At 37.2% G+C, this 20874-nt stretch overlaps 3 protein-coding genes across 4 annotated transcripts; 1 reads left to right on the top strand and 2 right to left on the bottom strand.

Moving 5' to 3' along the window:
* Positions 1-215: 215 nt before the first annotated feature.
* On the bottom strand, positions 216-7178 carry LOC131790145 (radical S-adenosyl methionine domain-containing protein 1, mitochondrial). Of its 2 annotated transcripts, none has more exons than XM_059107333.2 (16): positions 6881-6966; positions 6607-6659; positions 5553-5655; positions 5073-5205; positions 4500-4545; positions 4328-4389; positions 3845-3950; positions 2996-3088; positions 2836-2886; positions 2651-2704; positions 2434-2510; positions 2153-2231; positions 2005-2060; positions 1587-1641; positions 813-919; positions 216-505 (listed from the first exon to the last, which is right to left on the bottom strand). In XM_059107333.2, the coding sequence occupies exons 3-16, from the start codon at positions 5635-5637 to the stop codon at positions 394-396; spliced, it is 1116 nt and encodes a 371-aa protein (XP_058963316.2). In that variant the 5' UTR covers positions 5638-5655; positions 6607-6659; positions 6881-6966; the 3' UTR covers positions 216-393. The 2 variants fall into 2 exon arrangements, with proteins under 2 accessions (XP_058963316.2, XP_058963308.2); XM_059107325.2 differs by having other exon boundaries at positions 217-505; positions 5553-5659; positions 6881-7178.
* A 119-nt stretch (positions 7179-7297) lies between these two features.
* LOC131789657 (histone-lysine N-methyltransferase SMYD3) lies at positions 7298-11462 on the top strand. The gene is made up of 4 exons (XM_059106810.2): positions 7298-7886; positions 8944-9249; positions 9882-10241; positions 10677-11462. Exons 1-4 carry the CDS (start codon positions 7298-7300, stop codon positions 10862-10864), a joined length of 1443 nt encoding a protein of 480 aa, XP_058962793.2. The 3' UTR covers positions 10865-11462.
* Positions 11463-12643: 1181 nt separating this feature from the next.
* Positions 12644-20566, bottom strand: LOC131789646 (sodium/calcium exchanger Calx). Its single transcript, XM_059106802.2, has 10 exons — positions 19440-20566; positions 17377-17438; positions 17133-17300; positions 16875-16944; positions 16614-16737; positions 15810-16045; positions 15284-15622; positions 14623-14801; positions 14108-14437; positions 12644-13360 (listed from the first exon to the last, which is right to left on the bottom strand). Exons 1-10 carry the CDS (start codon positions 20110-20112, stop codon positions 13124-13126), a joined length of 2418 nt encoding a protein of 805 aa, XP_058962785.2. The 5' UTR covers positions 20113-20566; the 3' UTR covers positions 12644-13123.
* Between the last annotated feature and the right edge of the window lie 308 nt (positions 20567-20874).

Raw genomic sequence — 20874 nt, 5'->3', positions numbered from 1 at the left:
TTACCTGACCTAAGGGTGGTGGGGGGGGGGGGACGTTTACAGATTGGGTTTCTCGGAACGACTGCCGGTCGACCGAGAAACCCCTGGGGGATGAGGTCGACTACTTGTGTGGAAGGAGTGTGGGGACCGTTTTGCTGTTTGATGCCTCAGTGAAAGGCAAGAGCCAAATCAGGAGAGAAAAATAAAACCAATAGAGCTTAAATGAATTATTTCATGTAGATCGAGTTAATTAAAACTTATTTCTTTAACTTATCGATGTTGTGGAAAAACAGCCATTGAAAAGGAAAAAACGCCGACATAAATTAGCTCAAAATGTATTCCGTGTCACCTCTATGAATATTGTTTTTGGCCATAACTTATTTTCAAATAAGCTTCCAAGTTTCTAACTTTTTTTCAATATGTTTCCAATTTTAGAACAGTCCTATTTATTCCATCAAGATGAAGTAATAATGTCGAAATTATGCTATCCACAACAGACAGGCCTTTAGGGGTAGCTTTGACGCCTCTGAAAAAGGAAAAATACGTTATATCAACACACATCCTTCCTTGCCTTTAAAAAACCGAAACTCAAACGGGCCACAAAAAAGGATGAAAATTATTGGGAGCCAATGAGAACAAAAAATACCTGAAAATGCCCCTAAGCGCGGGAAAACGCGGTGACCAAGTCGCCATTCGCTTTTTTTGAATCTGATTGGTTGGGAGGCTGGGATACGCTTTCTGAACCAATCATAGAACGAAGTAAAGCAAAATCAACGTGCTCTGGGATAACTTTTGACAACATTTGAAACTTTATCTATTTTAAGTTTACATACCTTTTTGTTAAGGACAGGAGGCCATGTTGAATGAGATCTTTGACGTCCTGATTATCTTTGAATGCATCATATAAAGACAAACCAAACGGGGAGAAGATTTTCCAATTCTGCACCATGAACCGAAAAAAAGAGATTAATTCAGTACAAAGCGTCGTTTAGTTCGAAACAATTCTAAACTCAAATCAACAAGAAGAAAGAAAATTCCATGGAAGACCTCAGAGGTTGACAATGGTGCAAACCTGCATGCTCTCATTCACAAAGTTTTAGAGTACAAGTAACCTTACATACATCCATAAGTGAGAGAACCACAATTGGTAGGAAAGTTAACCCTCTAACTCCCAGAAGTGATGAACATGTAACTTCTCCCTATAATATCCATATATTATCTAGCAAACAGGTATTGAGAACACTCAAACTTATCAGCTACTAGATATTATCTTGATTGAACACCAAATTCTTGTAACTAATTAACAAGGAAATGTGTAGCAGCTACAGGGGAGAATTAATAATCAGGTCTTGGGAGTTAAAGGGTTAAGTAAGCCTTGTACTCCAGTCATATCCCTTACAGCCAGAGCTTGAAATATTTTAATTTCCTGACTATAGTTGGACATTTGGGTTTCTGTGCAAAATTCAGCATCTACAGACATTTGCCAACTGTACTAAACTCCTTTGATTTACAAGTACTTTCAGTGATTTAGATCTATTGTGGGTTATTATTATTATTATTATTATTATTATTATTATTATTATTATTATTATTATAACAACTTATACCTCAGAACTTAGACCATCAGCAGTCCTTAAACTCATCATAAGAATTTCTTCTAATCTGAGATCAAAGAAAATACTTTTTATTACTGCACCATATTAAAATGAACTTTGAGTAAGTGCTGAACAGCTTGTCACAGGTATTTCTGGAGAGCCATACCCCTTGAAGTCACACCCAGGATTTAGCAGCACTTTGCATGGTTTTCTTTTAACCTCTGCTAAAACATAAATTTGGAGTAAGCCTTCCACTGAGGGCATTGTATGAGTCATGTGTCTTGCTCAGAAATGTAGCAAAAATTACCTATATCAGGGCTTGAATTTAACAGAGCTCTTGTTACAGAGTCAAATTCACTAACTATTACCCCACTGTCTTGACCCCACTGGCAAAATTATATATTTTCCAGAACAAATGTTTAGTACTTACATTTCAAATTTTGTCTGTGTTACTTGTTTTCTAGTTCCTTGCCCTCTTGTTTCAACCTTAAAACCAACATACAGGTGTTGAAGTACCAACAAATTTTTTACATGACCTGTTGTAAAAACTTATTAGAACTTAGAAAGAAAGTGAATACCTCTTTCATCCACTGGTTTGGTTGTAATGTCTGCACTCTTGCCTGCCTCAATCCATCACCATTTCCAGAAGGAATAAATCTACAAAAGGAAAGAAAAAGGAACACCACTTGGGGTTCATGACTTCTGTTTCTGTTGTTTTTCTTATGTAACACACATTGTTTTTAGTATTATTTTTCATCAGTTAAATAAAGAAAATATTATGAATAGTATTGTTTTCTATTGCAATCTTTACAAAAACTACACTACTCCATAACTGATTAGTTGAAGTGCCTGTATACACCTGCCATGAGCACCAGGTCCCACTCCAATATACTGTGATCCATTCCAATATGAGAGGTTATGTCTGCTTTCTGCATCCTGGAACAACAAATGATAAATACTGCATGCACTTTACCTTCTTCAATAATCCAAATGAACATTGAAATTTCATTCAGAAAAAAAACAGTTTGATTATTTACAATTACTTAACTGGATGATCTAACAATCATTCAACTTACTGATTTTGCAAAGTTGGCAACCTCATATCTGTGGAACCCATTTGCAGTCAAGGTCTGATAATGATGATGGTAATGATGACAACAACAAAGAACAAAAAAATATATATTTAAAATTCAAAATTAAACATGTATTTACTTCAAAAAAACAAAACATGAGGTTAACTAATTGCAATTTTTTTCCTTACCTCCACTGCCAACTGATACATTTCAGCAACCAAATCAGAATCAGGAAGAGACTAAAAAAAAACAAACAGTAGCCAGTAATTTTAATAACTCACAATAAGATTCAAGTCAGACAAATTTAATAAAATACATTAATTTTGTATTGAATGCTAAAAATCTTACTTGTTTGCCAGAGATGACATTTTTATAGAGTGGTGTGCCTCTTTCCAGCATCAGCTGATACAATGATATATGGTCATCACACACAGATAATGCCTGGTAAATGGTCAAGGGCAAGCAAGGGTTATGATGACAATGATGTAATAATACTGTGCATCCAGTGGGAGCTTAATTGAGGGAGGGACTCATTATTCTCCTGTACTGATTCTGCTTCAGTTCAACCTTAAAAAGTTATAAATGAAGTGGCAATTATAGAAAAGGTTTTCTTTGTGTCCCTATCATTACAAGAGGTAAGGGAGGAGGGGGTGCTTTCTCACATGGAGCAATTGTTTGCCATTATTGCCCAAGGGGTAGGTGTGCATTCAGGAAAGTACAGTATTCACAAAGTAACTGTAATATCATCCTAAATATTAAGATGTTTTGTAAAAATATGTGTGGTTTTGAATACAATTATAAGGAATCCAAACTTGTTACTTGTTAACTGAGCTGAGAACAGATGAACCAGTTTCTCATAACAAACTTTTTATTCCTTTTACTTCCCTTCAACCTGGAACCACATCAGGTAGCTAGTTTTCTTGTTCTAGCAAACAAAAGATATGATAATGCATACATGTGTCCCAGTTGTTGTCACCTTGTCTCCAGTCCCCCATCATGAATTCTCTTAATTATTTCCTTTGCCAAGCAGTTAAATTCCAATTAAATTTGCAGGCAATTGTTCATACTACATCCTTAAAATCATGGGTTCTATTTTCATCCCTAGATTCTAGACTTAAGCACTTGCATAACACTAGTTTATTACTGACAGCACTATAACTAATAATTTAAAAAACTTAGACCACATGTCCTGTTTACTTTTAACAACTCCTTGTACCAATCCTCCAGTGTTTGTTGTGGACGTCCAAACATCAAATCAATCGATACTCTTCCTGGAAAAATGGACCTTGCAGCCTGTATTGCTCTAGAAAATCAAACATTTATTTGCAGAGTTCATGCACCAGCCCCTGATTATAAACTGTTAATTTGTATCATTCATTGACATTTTGGCAAAAAATTTTCAAGTTCTTCCCTTTTCCATTGATTAAGTTAGGTATATATAGTAATTAACATCACTATTGTATGCCAACTACTGCTTACAATCTTATGTTAAAAAAACTTTTCAAGAGGAAAACAAGGATAATTAGTTTATCAGCTACAGTAACTAGATAACAAGGAAAAATATCAAAGCAGCTACAAGAAATTTGAACTAACGTTTAGAACTGGGAATGCTCAGGATTCATAACCATTGGTTTATTTGCATTGTAGTGTTTCTGATCATTTCATTTTATTTTACCTTACCTTAATGAATCTCTAATGGTATTGTCTCTTCCTAAAAGAAGCAAATCTCTTGTACTGAAGGCCTAGCAAAAAGGAAACATGACAGGCTTGCAGAAAAATACAGCTAACAATTCACTCTTTCTAAAGAAAAAAAATAAACTTTAAAAGAACTTATAACTTCAGTTATCAATACCTGGATTCCAAGGGAGAGACGATTAATTCCAGCAGCATGGAAATGACTAAAATCATAGAGCAAGAGATTAACCCTTAAGTTAAGTTAACTACCATTCTGTACTTGAATTATTGATAATATTTACTTTTTTAAGAGCACTTTACTACCTGAGTTTTCACACAGACTTAAGAAAGGAAACACTGGACCAATATTTAGCATGCAAGACTACTTCCCACAAGTAGTCTTAATGTTATGTTCTTATCATGCAAAACATGATGTTTTCAAGGTGCTTCTCCACATGGAAGTTAGAGCATAAATTTTAGGGCATTGGAAAACTGTCTGTGAGGTATGTACCTGATAAAATCAGGAGGGAGAAAAGAAATTTGGATCAATATCAGTATCTGGGCAACTGTCCACCTACCCCTCCCCTAACTCAACAACAGTCAATTGACAACAAGTTAAGGTTGATGTTGGGTTAAGGGAGGGGTAGGTGGGCAGTTGCCCAGATACTGATATTGATCCAGAAATTTTAAACTAGGATATAAAAACCACAGAACAAAAATGATTATTTGATGCATTTTCTGTCTATTTCACCTGAGTTTTTCAGTTTCAGCTGAAGTGGGGTTAGCTTCAAGTGTCACCTCTGCCTCAGAAGGTATATAACAAATGGTTGAAACAGCTTCAAGTACTGAAGAAATTGTTGAAGGTTCTGCCAAACTTGGTGTTCCTAAAATGAAAAGCCCCAAAAGGAAGACACAAAAAATTATATTCAAACAGACAACAAAAAAAAAACAAAAGAACCTGGCAGCTTAAAGCTCAAAAAGTGAAAAATAGCCAAGAACACTGTCATGAAAACCAATTCTTCGGGCATAATTTGGAGATTTATTCATTTATTGCACTGTGGATGGTCAGTTTTGGGTGTCTTCGAGTATCTTGCTTGAATGCTTCAAAAATGTACTTTTTATGTAGTAATTGATTGATGCTGTAGTTGCTCCCTATAAATTTATATAACTTTATAGAACTATAAAGTTACATGTATTAATGGATTCTGCAGTGAAGTAATGAAAACTTTACCTCCTCCAAAGTAAACTGAGCTAATCTTTTTCACACCAGACAACTTCAATAAGGTTTCTGTTTCAGTCACAAGGCATTTTCTCATGCGATCGTGGTCCACATTCTTACTGAAAGAGAAGGCACACAGAAGAAAAAAGAAAACTTTGTCACTCTTGGGCCATAGGATTAGACTACACAATCAAACTAATATCCATACATTGTAGAGAAGTCAAGTAAGGAGTACTCTACAAGCATATCGTCTTTCCCGGGTTAATCAACTGATGAACAAAAAGAAATCAGACTGGGAGAGGGAAAGAGACACAACTAACAAAAGAGTACATGGAACTCAATGTAATATCTATCATTCAAAGAAAGATATCACAGAAAAATTATTCCATGAGAAACACAGAAATTCCAAACAAAAGCTGATATACTACTGTGAATATATGAAAGTCATCTATTTGAACTACGGATAAAGACGTGAGTATGAAAGCAATCTTCACAGTAATAAACACTACATGAGCAGTAGTGAAAATAAGGCCTGAAAAAAAATTTTCAGGCCTGTATGGGATTTTAACCCATTACTACTGTGATGCACTATGGAACACTGCAGCAGTATTGCAGAGGTCATGGGTTCAAATCCCATACAGGCCTGAATTTTTTTCAGGCCTTATTTTCACTACTGCTCAAGTAGTGTTTATAACCGCAAAGATCACTTTCATGTTCACAAAAGCTGATATGTTGAGGAAATTGGAAATCCATAGAGACATTTCTTCAGTACCATCCAGTCTACACAGTATGGTAGAGCTTGAGTGGATCTAAAGCTTTTTAGCAGCGTGCAATACAACCAAACTTTCAGAATCCATATGGGCATAATCAAAATGCTGTAGTTGCAGGTATGTGTGCTGCAATGATACTGGCAAGTAAAATGAACGTTTAAATAAAGAATTGGTGTGCACACTAGGGTATCATCAACACTAAATGTAACATCATAACAAAAAATAAGAACATTTTACCATGCCTAACTGGTAATAAATAAAAATTTTGATTTTTTTTACATGTACACCTGACTTACCTTATGTATTTGTTGAAGTTGCAAAATGAACAAATCTGCTTGCAGTAGGGCCACTGAAATAATAACATGGAAAATATTTTTTAAAAGAACTACGTATATGTAATTTAATAATATGCATCATATTTAAACTAAGTTCAAGGTTTTGTTGGGTAATTTACCCTCTTTCATAACTAGAGCCTAGTAACTTACACCTACAATCAGTGACCTACTGGAGACTATATTCATTAACTGAATTGACGTGAGAAGGACAAGAATTCATAAAAGCAATACTTACATGCAAATACAAAGTAGCTTCATCTTTCACAGGCAAATGTAAAGGATAAGTGCAAGTTCTACAAGCATCGCCTTTCTTTGAATGAAATAAGATTCTCGAAATGTGACGAGGTAGATGCCTTTTTTCGCACGTTTCTGAAAATGGCAATGGCAAGATCCGTTTGAAAAGTGTTTCAACTCTCATGAATTCCAACTTTAAGCATTCTCCACAGATATGAACGGAATTTTTGTTTCGGATTTGGAGCCAAAGTCATTTTCATAGATCAACTAGTGCAAAAGTGTGATTTTACCGCCATGTTTGAATCTACAAACGTTTCAGACAGCGGATTTCGTTACAGCAGTTTATTGCTTATATACGAGTCCTGAAGTAGTTTGTTATTGAGCCGTCTGTATTTCTTTCAGCGTTCAAATTTCCAACATGGCGGACGCAAAACTTTGTGTAGAGGTTTTCGAGATTTTTGACTCCGGAGAGCAGAAAGGACGCGGATTAAGAGCCTCAAAATCGTTAACACCCGGAGATAAAGTACTGGGATCTACTCCTTTAGTCTACGTTTTATGTAACAGTGTGCGAGGTCTGTGCTGCGACTTTTGTTTTGCTAAAAGCGAAGACCTTCAGCGTTGTTCTAAGTGTAAATTTGCACGTTATTGTAACCGTGAATGCCAGAAGAGCGCTTGGAAGGATCATAAAACCGAATGCGAACTCACTTTGAATATTTCACCGAATATCCCAACCGATCTTGTACGACTCATGGCGAGAATCACACAACAGGAACAATCTGCCAAACCTTCTGTTTCTTCTGTCAGATCTGTTTACTCGAGTCTCGTCTTTCATTCTGACAAGTTTGATGATCAAAGAAAAGAGGCCTTTTCAGCTATATTGGTAGCTCTTAAACTCTTTTTAGGCGAGGGCGATTTTCATAAATACTCAGATGACCACCTATTTGCCCTTTTTGGTAAAATATCCTGCAACAGTTTTACTATTTGTGATGCTGAACTGCAGCCCTTGGGTATGAAAGACTCTATGTTCATTATAAAAATCAAAGTAAGGAATGTCAGTCTGCTGTACAGTTAGTCAGTCAGTCAGTCAGCCAGTAGTTCAGTCAATCTGTTGGTCTGCTTGTCTGTCCATTAGTCAGTCAGTCCATCAGTTAGTCAGTCCATCCAGCTGGCAGTTCATGTAACCATCCGTCTGTCCATCCATGTGACCATCTGTAAATTTTCCTTTCAAGCTAGAATTGAATCTTGATTCATGGGTTGATACACAGGCATACCATAGACACCAAACCAGTATAGCATCTGTTTTCTGTTTTTCCTTTTCCTATTCCTTGGGGCATCCTCGTATCAATGTGGTCAACTGAGATCATTACATTAAGAAATTGCCTAAGTATTGTGAGGTAATCTTGGAAACAAGCACATGGAAATTAATTCAGCTGAAAAGAAAGGGAAAACTAGCTATGAGTTTAGCTTTGAATCAAAACTATGGTCAAAAAATAAGTTATTGTCTAGCAACATTCACAAGTCTTAATTACTCTGTCAAGAGTGACAGTATAAACTTGTTTTTTATTCCAAAAGCGATCTCAATTATACAGGGTCTTTTCCTGAACTGAAACACTAACTAAGATTTTCTATCCAAAAAGCATTAAAATATTTTGCAGCTTCTCTCGGAAGCAGTAACATTCAGTGTTGATGGAAGCAGTTACAGCATTCTTCCCATTGTTGGTTTTTCCATGAGTCATACAGTTAATAAGTGGGTGGGTGGGTCAGTCAACTGGGTTAGTTGGTCATTCAGTCAGTCAATCAGACAGTCAGTCAGTCATTCATTCCAAAAGTCAGTCAGTCGATCAGTCAGTTGCTCAGTCAGTTTTTCAGTGGAACAATTAGACAGTCAATCAATTAGACAGTCGATCAATCAGTCATTCATTCAGGCAGTTACTCGGTCAATCAGTCAGCTTTGATAAAGCCTTGCTGGTATATTTCTTATAACTGCCAGGGGATTTGCAAGCTCTTTGGATATACTATACTGAAAATGCACAAGGTAAGAAACGATTTTCACTCCTCTTCTAGGTGTTGGTATTTATGAAATTCCTTCCCTTCTCAACCACTCATGTGCTCCAAACTGTGTTGCTGTTTTCAATGGCACAAAACTCCTTATACATGCAACAGAAAATATCAAGCAAGGTGATGAACTTACAATAAGCTACACAGAACTGCTTTGCCCAAGCTACCAGAGGAAGGAAGACTTAAAAAGTCGTTATTCATTTGATTGTCATTGTTTGAAGTGTAACTCTCCACTAGAGGAAGATGGACTTATGTTGAGCCTGCAGTGTTCTAACTCTCATTGCAATGGCGCATTGCCAAGGGATTTAGCAGGTGATAATTCATATTTTCCAAGATAAATTGTGTTATATTCTTCTCTAGCCATTTTTTAATTTTACTTGTGCCTTTGGAGTGATCAGGTACTGTATGCTACCATTCATTATTATAAAGAAGATTATTAAAATGTGTGCACTCTGTAGGTTGAGGATTGCATCATGTTGCATGTAATTTGTATGATCACCCAGCACACAGGTAGAAGGGTTTTCCAAAAGAATTGTGAGGCATGTTGAAGCATACAGGGTGGTCAGTGTTCAACGCACTGGATCCAAGACCAAAAGGTTTGATTTTGAGCCCCACAGGGTCACTGTGGTGTATTCTGGGGCAGGACACTATACCGTCACAATACCTCTGCCCCTTCTGGAAGGAAAAAGGTGTAAGAAAACTTCTGGGGAAACTAAATTGATTGAGGGGAGTGAGGACAGGATGAAGACCTGCAATGAACTTCCTAAGTTAGATAGCAATTATAGTCCTTTTCACTTCATGATATGGAAATCGACTGTAGGTACCCTGGAAAGCACCACTCTGTGAACCTCTAAGGTCAAGTGCAGTCATCTAACCTTGCTTTTGTGTAAGAGTCTACTGTGCTCTTATTTGAAATATTCTTCTGACATAAGCTCTTTTTGCAGGAGGAGGCTTTGCTGCTTGCAACACTTGTGGTAAACAAGCATCCAATAAAGCAATGGTAACCAAAGCAGAAGGAAATATCTCAAAATCTGAAGAAGCTTTAAAGGAAATAAAAGCATTGGAGAAAACTGATGACTATAACAGTATTCTTGACCTCGCTGAGAATGTCCTAGATGAACAGAGAGGTTTCTTTCATAAATTAAATTACAGCAGAATTGGCATTCTTGATAAAGCTATGGATGCCTGTATTAATTTGGAGTTTTGGGACAGAGCCCTAGCTTTTGGACTTCAAACAATGGATGCATACAAGCTGTATTATCCTAGGAATCATCCAAGTGTTGGCATTCAGTTGTTCAGAATTGGTAGGTGATTTAATTGAAATCTCTCTGTATCCATTACAGCTTAATGAGGGTGTCATTTAAATGTAGCCTAATAATACAATAAAGGTTTGGAAAACTGTCCTTTGGTCAATAAACAGTTAAGAAAAGATGAAAGACCTATCATATTGCCTGTTGAACCCAAAGAAGACCTTTGTTCCTACTCAAGCCCCAGTACACAGTATTTTATCCAATTATACAGACCTTGCCCATGGCAGATAACACATGGGCAAAAACGTCCAGAGCTGCTTTCAATTCATAAATGATCAATTCAAATTTTACTCTCTGGAAGAAAAGTGAGCTCCACTCGCAGTGTCTTCCTGGTTTTTTTCATTGTCTCTGATTTCAATTAAGAATTTCACTTCCTCAGGACATGAGAAAGCCTTGATGATTTGAAATGGGTCTTAATCTGATTTTCAGGCAAACTTCAAGTCTACTTGGACAAACTTAAAGATGGTTTTCAGTCACTGCTGCAGGCAGAAGCCATTCTGAAAGTAACTAATGGAAATCACCCACTTGTACAAGAACTGAGGGAAATGATAGGACAGACATTGGAGGAACTCAGAGAGGAACAGAACAGAAAAGTCCAAGGGATGGAATTAATTTGAACTGAGAAGTTAACCATTTAATTTCCATAAGTGACCTAGAAAGAATTTCTTCTTACAGTTCAATAGAAAATCAAACAAAGGAAAAAATATCAATTAGAGGATGATTAGGTGATCCAGTACTGAATTCTACAAACCAACATCATAAGAGTTGTATGGTAGACAGTAAGGAGAATTACTAGTTAGGTCTTGGGAGTGAGAGGGTCAAGTCCTGATCATGTCATTTGATAGTCTAGATGTGATTAGTCTTAGAAAGAACTGTTAGTTGAGAACTCTGACTGATGTTTCAATGGCTTGTTGAGCCTAGTGGGTAGTTGTTTTGATCAAACATTGTATTAAACAGCGGCAAAGTGTGCATGAAAATTGGGGGGAGGGAGGGGGGGGGGAAGAAGGGAGCACCAGAGTTTAGCAGCACAAGGAAAAAAGAATGCGTTATGTTTTCTTCATTTTTCCAAATTTTATTAATGGGGCAAAAAGCTGTGAACTCGGTTGTTCCAAGCAAAACACTTGTCTCTCCCGATCGGTCATCCCACGGGGTCTCTCACAAAAACTCAAAAGTTTCCTTTCAATTTGTTAACGCAGATTTACTTGACGGAATAGCGTGAAAACATTAGAGAGTTAGAGGAAATTTGATTTCAAATGTTCCGATCTTTGAGGGTCAAAAGCCCCAGGTGTAAAGAATAAAAGATAAAGAACATCGTTTCAACTCCTGACTTAAAACACTGTCAAAAAACTCGTAAACAATTCTTGTGATAAATCTTTTTTATTATTATTATTAGGTACTTCAATCTACAATCAATGTGAAGTAGAGATCTAAATTGCTTCTATAATGATAACGTGATGCAATCTATATTTTCTCCAAGATTCTTCTGATGGTGATTTAGTAACGGAATGTCACAAGTTCAAATAGGAATTGTGTTCAACTTTCGAGCTTTTTGAAATTCTCTTAAAAGCACAAATTTATGTCGGAATACTTTGCGCCCATGGAACGTTGAAAATGAGTTTTCCTAGCCAGTAAAGGAAAACAAATTGAGTCAATTTCCTCACTGAAACATGAATTCTGAAGCAATCTACGAAACAAGAGCTCCACCTATCATAAAAAAGTCCCAAAAGACGAATTGCTGGAAAAGCAAACTGAATTATTTTCGTCAAAACGTCTTCAGAATATTTCTATATAACGGTTCTAAATCTCAAATTTTGCGGCCAAACAGTCACTATTTGTCGCGTGAAACACGAAACATTTTTTTGTAACATGCAACATCACGTACTCACAGAAATTGGTCAATACGAAACCCCTTTCATGACCTCTTACCGCCGTTCAAAAGTAACGCAAATATGCCGGCACGTGACGAAATAAACTATTTCTAAAATGCTATGACTTCAGTGCAATAACTTCTTCCGTTTCTCGCAGTTACGAATTTCAAATGCATCCCGGTCAGTTTTAGCATTTACTTATTTTTTTTCTGACAAGCATACAAGCTTTTTCATTCAAAGTACCTGCGAGATCTAACGTGCCAAAATCTCTTTACTAGCGGTTCACTTTTTCAATATAAACGTCACAAAACTAGCTTTAAAGATAAGAAGCGAAATATCCACTGTTCCGTAATATATAAAACACTACTGAAAAACAGATTTTCGCTTCTACCTATTTACAAATCTTCCAATAAATAATGAAACAAACGAAGGGGAATAAAGAAGCATCCAGGTCTGTTCAGATAAGCTTTTGTGTTAAAAGTGCTACGCATCTGTAACGGTGTACTTTGTGTTGCATAGAGGCTTTGTATTTTTAAGTTACTGTACAAAATAAATAGATTTTTGATTCACTCTCCAACTGAGTCCTTCTGTTCGTGGTATGTCTATGTTTCACAATGAAAACGAAATGAAACGCTCGTAAATTTCCTGTATGTTAGAAAACAATCAGTAAACAGACGAAAAAGGTGATTAAATCGAGGGATTCACCACACGTTGATAAAACATTAAGTGGTAAGTGGAAATGATTTACATTTTTAAGAAATAACTTTATACTTTTAAGGCCAGGAAGGTGGTTGGCTATCGTAAAACCCCATTCACGTGGTCACGAGTGACGACAACCACTGCCCCTCTCTCCCCCCCCCTCCCCCGAAGAAATACGATTTATTGTCCGTTCCAATTTATCTCATGTACAGATAACGAATCTAATCATTTCCCAAGTGTCGTGGAATAATTTAAATAACTGCCTCTTTGTTACTATCCTTGCGTATTTACATTGAATAAAACATTGCTTTAAAATGTGATTATCTCATAAATAACGAGGCAAGAAATTAAAACGTAAACGAACCATAAAAATATTAAGAAGACCCCAGATACGTATTTGGTAACATTTGGCCCTCCAAGCTCAGCGCGGCCCATAAATTTTGAATATCTTCGTACCAAAAGGAGCACAAAACACAAGACCGCGCAACAACTGTATGTGATAACACTTGTGGATAATGTCCCTGCCTTCACTTCGAACACTGTGCCCTACAATGAACAAAAAAAACGACAAAGAGACATCCTTAAGCAAATAATCACTTGGCTATGAAAATTATCTCACAGACTTACGTTCACAAACACTGACATGGAGTATTTTATTATGTACTAACACAGTGAGATAATAACATTCAAAAAGATGATTTTAATTCATTTGTTCCTGCAACGATTAATACATTTTCGTGCGCAAATCCCACACGAGTTGCTCAAAGTCGAATAGCAAAGGATTTCCGGAGTTTGAGTGGCCAATCAGAGCGTGCCTTCAACGCTATTCGCTGTTTGAGTATTTTACCCAATGACACTTGCGCACAGAATACGCAATTTCCGAATCAACTTTGGCCTCTCTTTCAAAGAGAGGCCGGCACCCAACCATTCGTATGAAAATGAGATTAATTTGTGCGTGATATGTACTGTAATGCTGCGAAAAATACGAAAATATCCACAACTAGTTAAAAGCCCTAAATCGAAACAAAGGGCTTTTGTTGCAGTTCAAACAGGGTTTTTTCGTTATCTGAATCGACCATTTATAGTACTTTTGGTCAGTCGGCGGTGACTCGCAATTTCCCATTAAAAGGAGTACTATTGTGCTTGGAGATTGACACGGACTGTAAATGACCACTTGAACGATTCTAGCGGGCCAATGTTTCAATCTCTCTCTTTAAGTTCTTTACCGCATTCTATATGTACTCGAAGCTTAAAATTCGACCTTTTAGTTCAAGATAGTGATATCCTTCTTACCTTAGCCATATGGTAACTCGCAGCAATCACCCACGGCAATCCCAGTCCCAAGAAAACATTCACAGAGTTGCTACCGGTGACATTTCCTACAGACGCATCGGCGTACTTCTCATTCACCGCCGCAGTTTTGCTAGCAAACAAGTCTGGGAGACTGGTGCCGAGAGCCACAAACAAGATGGCGGTCGCTTCATCTTTTAGTCCAATTAGACATCCAAATATGGTGGCTAAGTCTCCAACTATGGTGGTGACTAGGCCGATCATCATTAGAGCGACACAAAATGTCACCCAACCACCAAGCCAAGTACAAGGGGGAATTATGGCGAAGATAACCTGCCGAAAATGAGAAAGAAAATTACATGTTGGAAATTAACGCATCACACGCATTTTCCGACTACTCACTTACAGTTGGACACTGTAAGCACAGAAAAAGCCGCCTAGAAATAAGACCAATAAACAGGTAAAGGAAAACAGTAATACTGTACGCATAAAATAGATTTGTTAAAAGTCTATCGCACCTTCCAAGCAAAGGTGAAGAAGTGCATGACGTAATCGATGGCAGTGGCATTTTCCACATCTCCGCCATTTACTGACATCGCCTCACGGAATTGCGACGCCCAGGACTCGGACCCCAGCTCCAAACGGCGGAGATTTATGTGAGTGAGTGCAACAACTCGGTCAAATAATCTGCGATACTCTGGAGAACACAAAAATATAACAACTTTGTCACGCAAAATTCAACAGCTAAAAATGGTATGCCGGCGCCAAAAGTTTTTAAAAGATTACGTGATGTATCTCGGCCGATCTCAACGTCTAGTTTTTTTTGTTTATAGCTGTCCACAAATAGGTAAGAGCTAACGAAAAGGTATAAACAAACATGATAAATTTTAACGAAGTTGTTGAAATAATATAAGCGAATTATGGGTGAATAATCGTGGCTGGCTGTTTGTGCCTTTGTCCAAATTCAGATTTTATTAACAGAATCGTCGTATTGACGCTTTGTTCGTTAGAGTAGCTCTCAATCTTAAAACTGTAGAATGGTGATGATTAACAATCACGATAAAAACACTAGTAATGATAATTATAGCGTGCAAATTTTTAATGCAAATTAAAGCTCCAATTTTACAAATATCTATCAAACTATCAGAAAGCATAACAAGAAAGTCTATTATTGCTTACCGTCATCATTCACAATATTGACCGCAGCGCTTCGAATATGACCTATCTTTGCTCCTGCTGAGGTTTTGATGAGTTCTACAAGAAACGTTTCGTCTTTCTCAAAATCTTTATCATCGATAATGTCTATTGCAATTGATTTTGCTTGTTCGCCGTGTTCAAAGACCAACGTGCCAGACCCTCCATGGTAATCTTTGCCGTTTACTGCCGTTTGATCCGTGGTTTTCCAAGTGACCTCCACCCTCCCGTCTGTACCCTGGGTACGGTTGACTTTGATGTAAGCTTTCCCAATACTCTCTTTAATTACAAAGCTTGGATTCTCCAGTGAAAAGGTTCCGGGTTCTGAAAATCAAACGAAAAGAATATCAGCGCATTCTACATGAGCTGTGTACGAAATTGAGTCTAAAAAAAAAACTTGCCATAATGTGTTTTGTTAGCTGATGTTGCAGAGCGCAAATAGCGTGTTTCATTTTTCGATGAACACATCTGTAGCTAATTCGCGTTTTAACTTACTCTAGACCCAACTCACCGTCATCATTTATAATAGTGACTTCAGTAATGCTTTGTTCTCCTATTTCAACAGTGTCGTCCTTGTAGTCAAATCTGGCCAATTTCAAGAAGAAAACTTCGTTCTCTTCCCATTCATTGTCATCGATGATAGTAATGTTGATATGTTTCAAGTTTTCACCGGGTTGGAAGACAAGCACGTCTCTTTTGGCTTCGTAGTCAGATCCAGCCATGGCTGTGCCGTTTATAGTCTCATAGCTGTGGGAAAAAGTAACAATATATATTCGTTTCTTAATACTTGTGCACACTTCACTGACAAAAGAGCGCAAAATTTCAGAGTCAACATATCAGCTTGATTTAGTCATCCAAGTTTCGGGATGTGAGTAACTCAATATTGCAAGTTGTACCCCGGGGCCGATTTGTTCGTAATTGAGTTAAAATAACCCAGGGTAAGTGTGAGATCTAATTTCAGACCTGAAAGCTTTAAAAGAAAATTCAGTGCAATTTGGCTACAATTTGATGAATGGATGCCCTAGAAGAAAAACAAAAAATTATCTAAAAAAGGCTTTTGAACAAAGGAATTAAGGAATCCGGAATAAGAATTAACCTTGGGCGAGCTCTAATCAGCCTTCGAACAACTGAACCCTGAGGACGAGCAATGCTTCTGAAGATTTTTTGCAAAACTACATCAATTTGTTCCAGTTTTCGATTTGGGCTTCAAACCACGTTTCTCTTAGGCCAATTGAAGAAGTATAAATTTGCACAGCAAACGCTCCTTGCTCGTAATCTAGGATTTTTTTAACGTGTAAGGGTTAAACGTTCTTACTTTACACTGGCTGTAATTTTCGTGTTTCCAGATCTTTTCACACCAATCTTTACAATTTTGTCGCTCTCTAGGACAGCAAATTCCGGAGCAGCAAACTCCACACGAGCAGGTTGTACTTTACCAGCTGCAATCAATGAAATAAGATTAGACTGAGGGGGGAAAATGGCCCATAAGGCATGGGGATCGTGCTCCCCCATGGGAGATTGCTCCCTCGTTGGAGATTTCAGGGTTAGTCCTTCGGATAGGCTTTTTTGTACTCACCTAAGGCATGACTCATGATGGCAGTAGCTCCAGATGAAGAAAAACCAACCTCCGACAATTCTTCGTAAATCTGTTATAACAATAAAAAATATATCTTATTATAAAGTTTGGATTAGAAAATATTCACAAGCTTCTCTAGATTAGATTAATTTTCTGTGTTCATATTCTGAATAAATCCTTTGCATTTTATCGTTAGTTGTTGACATCTGTTGAGAGGAATCGTGACAGGCTCTATCCGTAAAAAGCTTAGCTACGTACCACTCTAAGTTTGGGGTCCATCTTTGGTCTCAGTTTATGACTGCCTCCCAGATCCCTAATGGCACCCACTCGGTAGTACCCGTAGTTCTTTGGTTGCCTTGATTTAATATGTGCGGCAACAAGCATTGCTGCATCATCCTCTGACAGATCGGGATTCCTGCTCACTTCCTAAAGTACAAAAGTAAAAATATTTTTCCTAATAACTCTCAATGGCACACCAAAAAACTGTTGAAAAGAAAGTTACCTTGATAAAACTTTCAACCTCTGGATCATGTGTAGGGGTGGACAGTGTTTTAGCACCCTCAGCTGTATAAGGCAAATACACAAATACAGTGTTAGCTACATTTCAAAAAATATAACACTTTAAAAGAGTTCCCCCATCCACCAGTTACATTAATTTTTTCCCTTCCTTCTCTAAAGCAGAATTGATGAAAAAGAGCATATTTTTTATACCTGTTCATATAGGTTCAGACACATACAAACTTTTTTCTTGAGAAATTAATTTTTTTCCCTAGCCATTAGGGAAGCTACAGGCAGTCTGGTTTCACAGGCCCTATTATTATGAACAGAGCCTTACTCTGCAGTACTGCTATGTGTATTGTCTGAGATGAAAAGAATGAAACGGTAAATATCCATACCCTTTCAATCCCTCTGGACACTGAATTTGAAAAACAAAATAACTGAAGACAGTAGAACCCACTGTGAATCATTTGCATTTTAAGCGGATGCAGCCTAGTGGAGTGTTTCAGAGCACGTAAAAATTTAGAATCTGCTGCTCCCTGGTCCAGCTCCATGTGAAATTCAACAGATTCTTCTTTTTTTGTAACAGACATCCCACTCAAACTCTGTAAATGTACCTTATGTATACAAAGTCAATTGGTTTGTCCTCCACCAGTTAAGATCCCAAAAAAATTACCAAGTACAAAGTACAACCCAAAATACAACAACCAAATCTTCATGGCATAGTCAACATAGTAATGATCATAGCACATAAAAATTTTTACAAACAAACTTATACAGACAGTATGTATATATAAAATGTTTTAATATCTTATTTTTTCCCTTGACTTGTAAATATGCAAGTATGTCAAACTGCACTTTCATTGTCAAAATGAAATTGGCATTTGATAAATTGGTGAAAATAGTAAACTGACAGGTAGCGAGCAAACCAATTTTAAAAACTGTAGTACCACCAGATAGTTCCAATGATGCAAATTATGTGGGTAACACATTTGTGATCCTGTTAATTAGCTAGATAACAATCCTGATTGTCAACTGGTTAATGAGTGTTCTTGTTCAAAATCTCATGTGGGGAAACCAAATCCCATAGTTATCCATTTGAGACAAATTTCAAAAATTGTAACAAAATCATTTTATGTCCACTTTTCAGATCTTTGAAACACACTGTTAATGGCTGAGAACACGGTATTGTAACAGTTCATCACACCCATATTTCCCGTTTACAAAAAAACATATCTCTTGACATGTCAAACTAAACAGTGGATTTGCATAGAGTTACAACACCTGCATGAGAACAATTCTTGATTTTTCCAATCAATTTTAGTCATTGACACGTTACCTTTAAATAGAGCCCTATAACGTAAATTGCCTATGTTCTGATAATTTATAATGCAAAGCAATGATATATATATATATATTAACTATATATATATATTTTTTGTAATTGGTGAAAAGTTTTATTTTGGTATTCGGTTGCAAAAATTAACGGTCTCCTGCAAAGAGCTGCTTCTAATATGTAAATAATCCCTATTTGACGTTGAGGTAACTCTGAGTATGACAGCTGAACAAATTAATGGTTTTCGTGCGCTAGCAACAGATCTTAGCACATTTAAATTTCTAGCAATTCCTTCTCCTTTTTTGACGTGAAATGAAATCGCAACTGAAACGTCATTAGAAAAAACATATTGCTACTTGTTTTAAACGTAAGGTGGGAATGAATAATTATTCTTTATAACCGAAAATTACACTATTTATTCAAATGTGCACGGCACAGATAATTGCAGATTATCCCCAACAACCAGTGTATTTTTCGACAAAACACTTAGCAACATGGTTCTCTAGGCAAACTCACAACATTAAATCAAGACACATTTCTAATTTCCTTCACGAATTAAAAAAATTACAACTTCAATGCGAATGGGGTTAGTGTTGAAAAGAGAAATCGTCCAGTTCAAAATTAAGGTAAACAAAGCAATCGAAATTTTGCGTAATCCTGAAATTTTATCCCTGTATTAAAATAAGAAGGAGAACATTTCAGCTTGTTAAGTAAAGTTAAGTAGTACTTACCCAATTCGAGGACTCCTGGATCCTGAGGTTGGACTTTCCCGGGGCAACAATACTCCTTGTCGGCAATGTAAGCCACTACAACCAGAATCGGGAATAGTAGAAATGTGAGTATTGCCTCCCAAAGGTCGATTACGTCGGGCGTAATTGCACTAAGCGCTAAATACAACCAGATGTAAGCTAACATTGAGAAGCTAGCTGTCACTGCAAACACTTTGATAGCTTTGATCCTACGCTGTTCATGGGTAGGAATACTCATCACACAAACTCCAGTGATCACGAGAAGATTGAACGCTGCCGAACCAACAATCGTGCTCGGCCCAAGTTTACCTGCCTCGAATTTATTCAGAATAACTATTTCTATAATAGCTAGTAAAATCTCCGGCGCTGATGACCCTAAAGCCATCAATGTTAGGTTAGCGACGGTGTCATTCCATACTCGAATCTCCACGACGTCCATTTCGCTTGGATTATCTTGTTTCGGTACCTTGACCTCTTTCGTTTTGCTTGTAATCGTTTCAATCGCGCACATGAAGACATCGGCGACAATGGCGATTCCCATGAAACACCAAAACAGCGCTATCAGGTATACAAACGCCCTTAATTCTTGATTCCACCCAGATTCGTCGAGAAATGGCAGCAGTAAGGTCCCACTATTACAAGCATCTACAGCCATCACGTAGAAAATGAGTTAAAGTTATCGTAGAAGTTATTAGAAAATAACCCCACTTCAAAACGGTCGGCGCGACACCGGAATAGAGTCACACTCGGTAATAACGGATCAGCACCGTGCTATTAAAAGACTCCACAAAGTTATCACTTTTAAAATCTAGAGTTTATAAAACAAACATATCGAACGGAAATTTAAATTAGGACTGTACCAAGCGTGCAAGTAGTAACCCGCTTACAAGCTGCATTCAACAATTACAGTCTCGAAAGCGCAGTTGAGCGGCGGAAAACCGTGGTATAAATGATTTCCTATTGTTCGCGGACCTCTTCATAGCTATTGCTCCGTACAATCTTTCCATCTATTCACTGAAGTCTTGATGAGCTTCAAGTGTTTTCAATTTCGTTCAAACTCCATCGCAACCATCTACAACCCTCAGCGGGACAAAATCTCAAAACTTTCTATGAATTTCAACGAGATGGTATTTTGACAGTTGCTAAGCAACAGAGAGTCTTAAAAGATGGCACCTTATGACACCTCTATTGAAATAACAACACGTCTCGCTAATTCACGTTGTTATTTAACTTATACCTTAAGTTATTTCGTCTAAAAGTTCGAGAATAATCTATAGAAGAGAGAGAACCTGCCAAATTCTTCATTTCATCATGTGCTATCAAGCCGGAATCAACATGAAGGCGCCGATAACGCAGCTGCTGGATATATTTACAGACAAGTATAAAGTAAACCTGAGTAAAACATTTTAAGTGTCTT

This window comes from Pocillopora verrucosa, chromosome 8, assembly GCF_036669915.1.
Source record: "Pocillopora verrucosa isolate sample1 chromosome 8, ASM3666991v2, whole genome shotgun sequence".
Taxonomy (NCBI): Eukaryota; Metazoa; Cnidaria; class Anthozoa; order Scleractinia; family Pocilloporidae; genus Pocillopora; species Pocillopora verrucosa.
This window is presented reverse-complemented; position numbering and strand designations above follow the sequence as displayed.

Bases quoted from the DNA above. Each gene is read 5' to 3' on its own strand.
- LOC131790145 (XM_059107325.2), bottom strand. From the start codon at position 7,063: ATGAGAGTTGAAACACTTTTCAAACGGATCTTGCCATTGCCATTTTCA. The intron at 6,660-6,880 runs GTAAGTATTGCT...TTATTATTTCAG, and splicing joins AAGCTACTTTGTATTTGCAT to TGGCCCTACTGCAAGCAGAT. The intron at 4,546-5,072 runs GTGAAATAGACA...CTATGATTTTAG, and splicing joins GCTGAAACTGAAAAACTCAG to TCATTTCCATGCTGCTGGAA.
- LOC131789657 (XM_059106810.2), top strand. From the start codon at position 7,298: ATGGCGGACGCAAAACTTTGTGTAGAGGTTTTCGAGATTTTTGACTCC. The intron at 7,887-8,943 runs GTATGAAAGACT...CTCCTCTTCTAG, and splicing joins TGCTGAACTGCAGCCCTTGG to GTGTTGGTATTTATGAAATT. The intron at 10,242-10,676 runs GTAGGTGATTTA...TCTGATTTTCAG, and splicing joins CATTCAGTTGTTCAGAATTG to GCAAACTTCAAGTCTACTTG.
- LOC131789646 (XM_059106802.2), bottom strand. From the start codon at position 20,112: ATGGCTGTAGATGCTTGTAATAGTGGGACCTTACTGCTGCCATTTCTC. The intron at 17,301-17,376 runs GTAACTTTCTTT...TTTGTACTTTAG, and splicing joins AGGTTGAAAGTTTTATCAAG to GAAGTGAGCAGGAATCCCGA. The intron at 16,945-17,132 runs GTACGTAGCTAA...TTGTTATAACAG, and splicing joins TGGACCCCAAACTTAGAGTG to ATTTACGAAGAATTGTCGGA.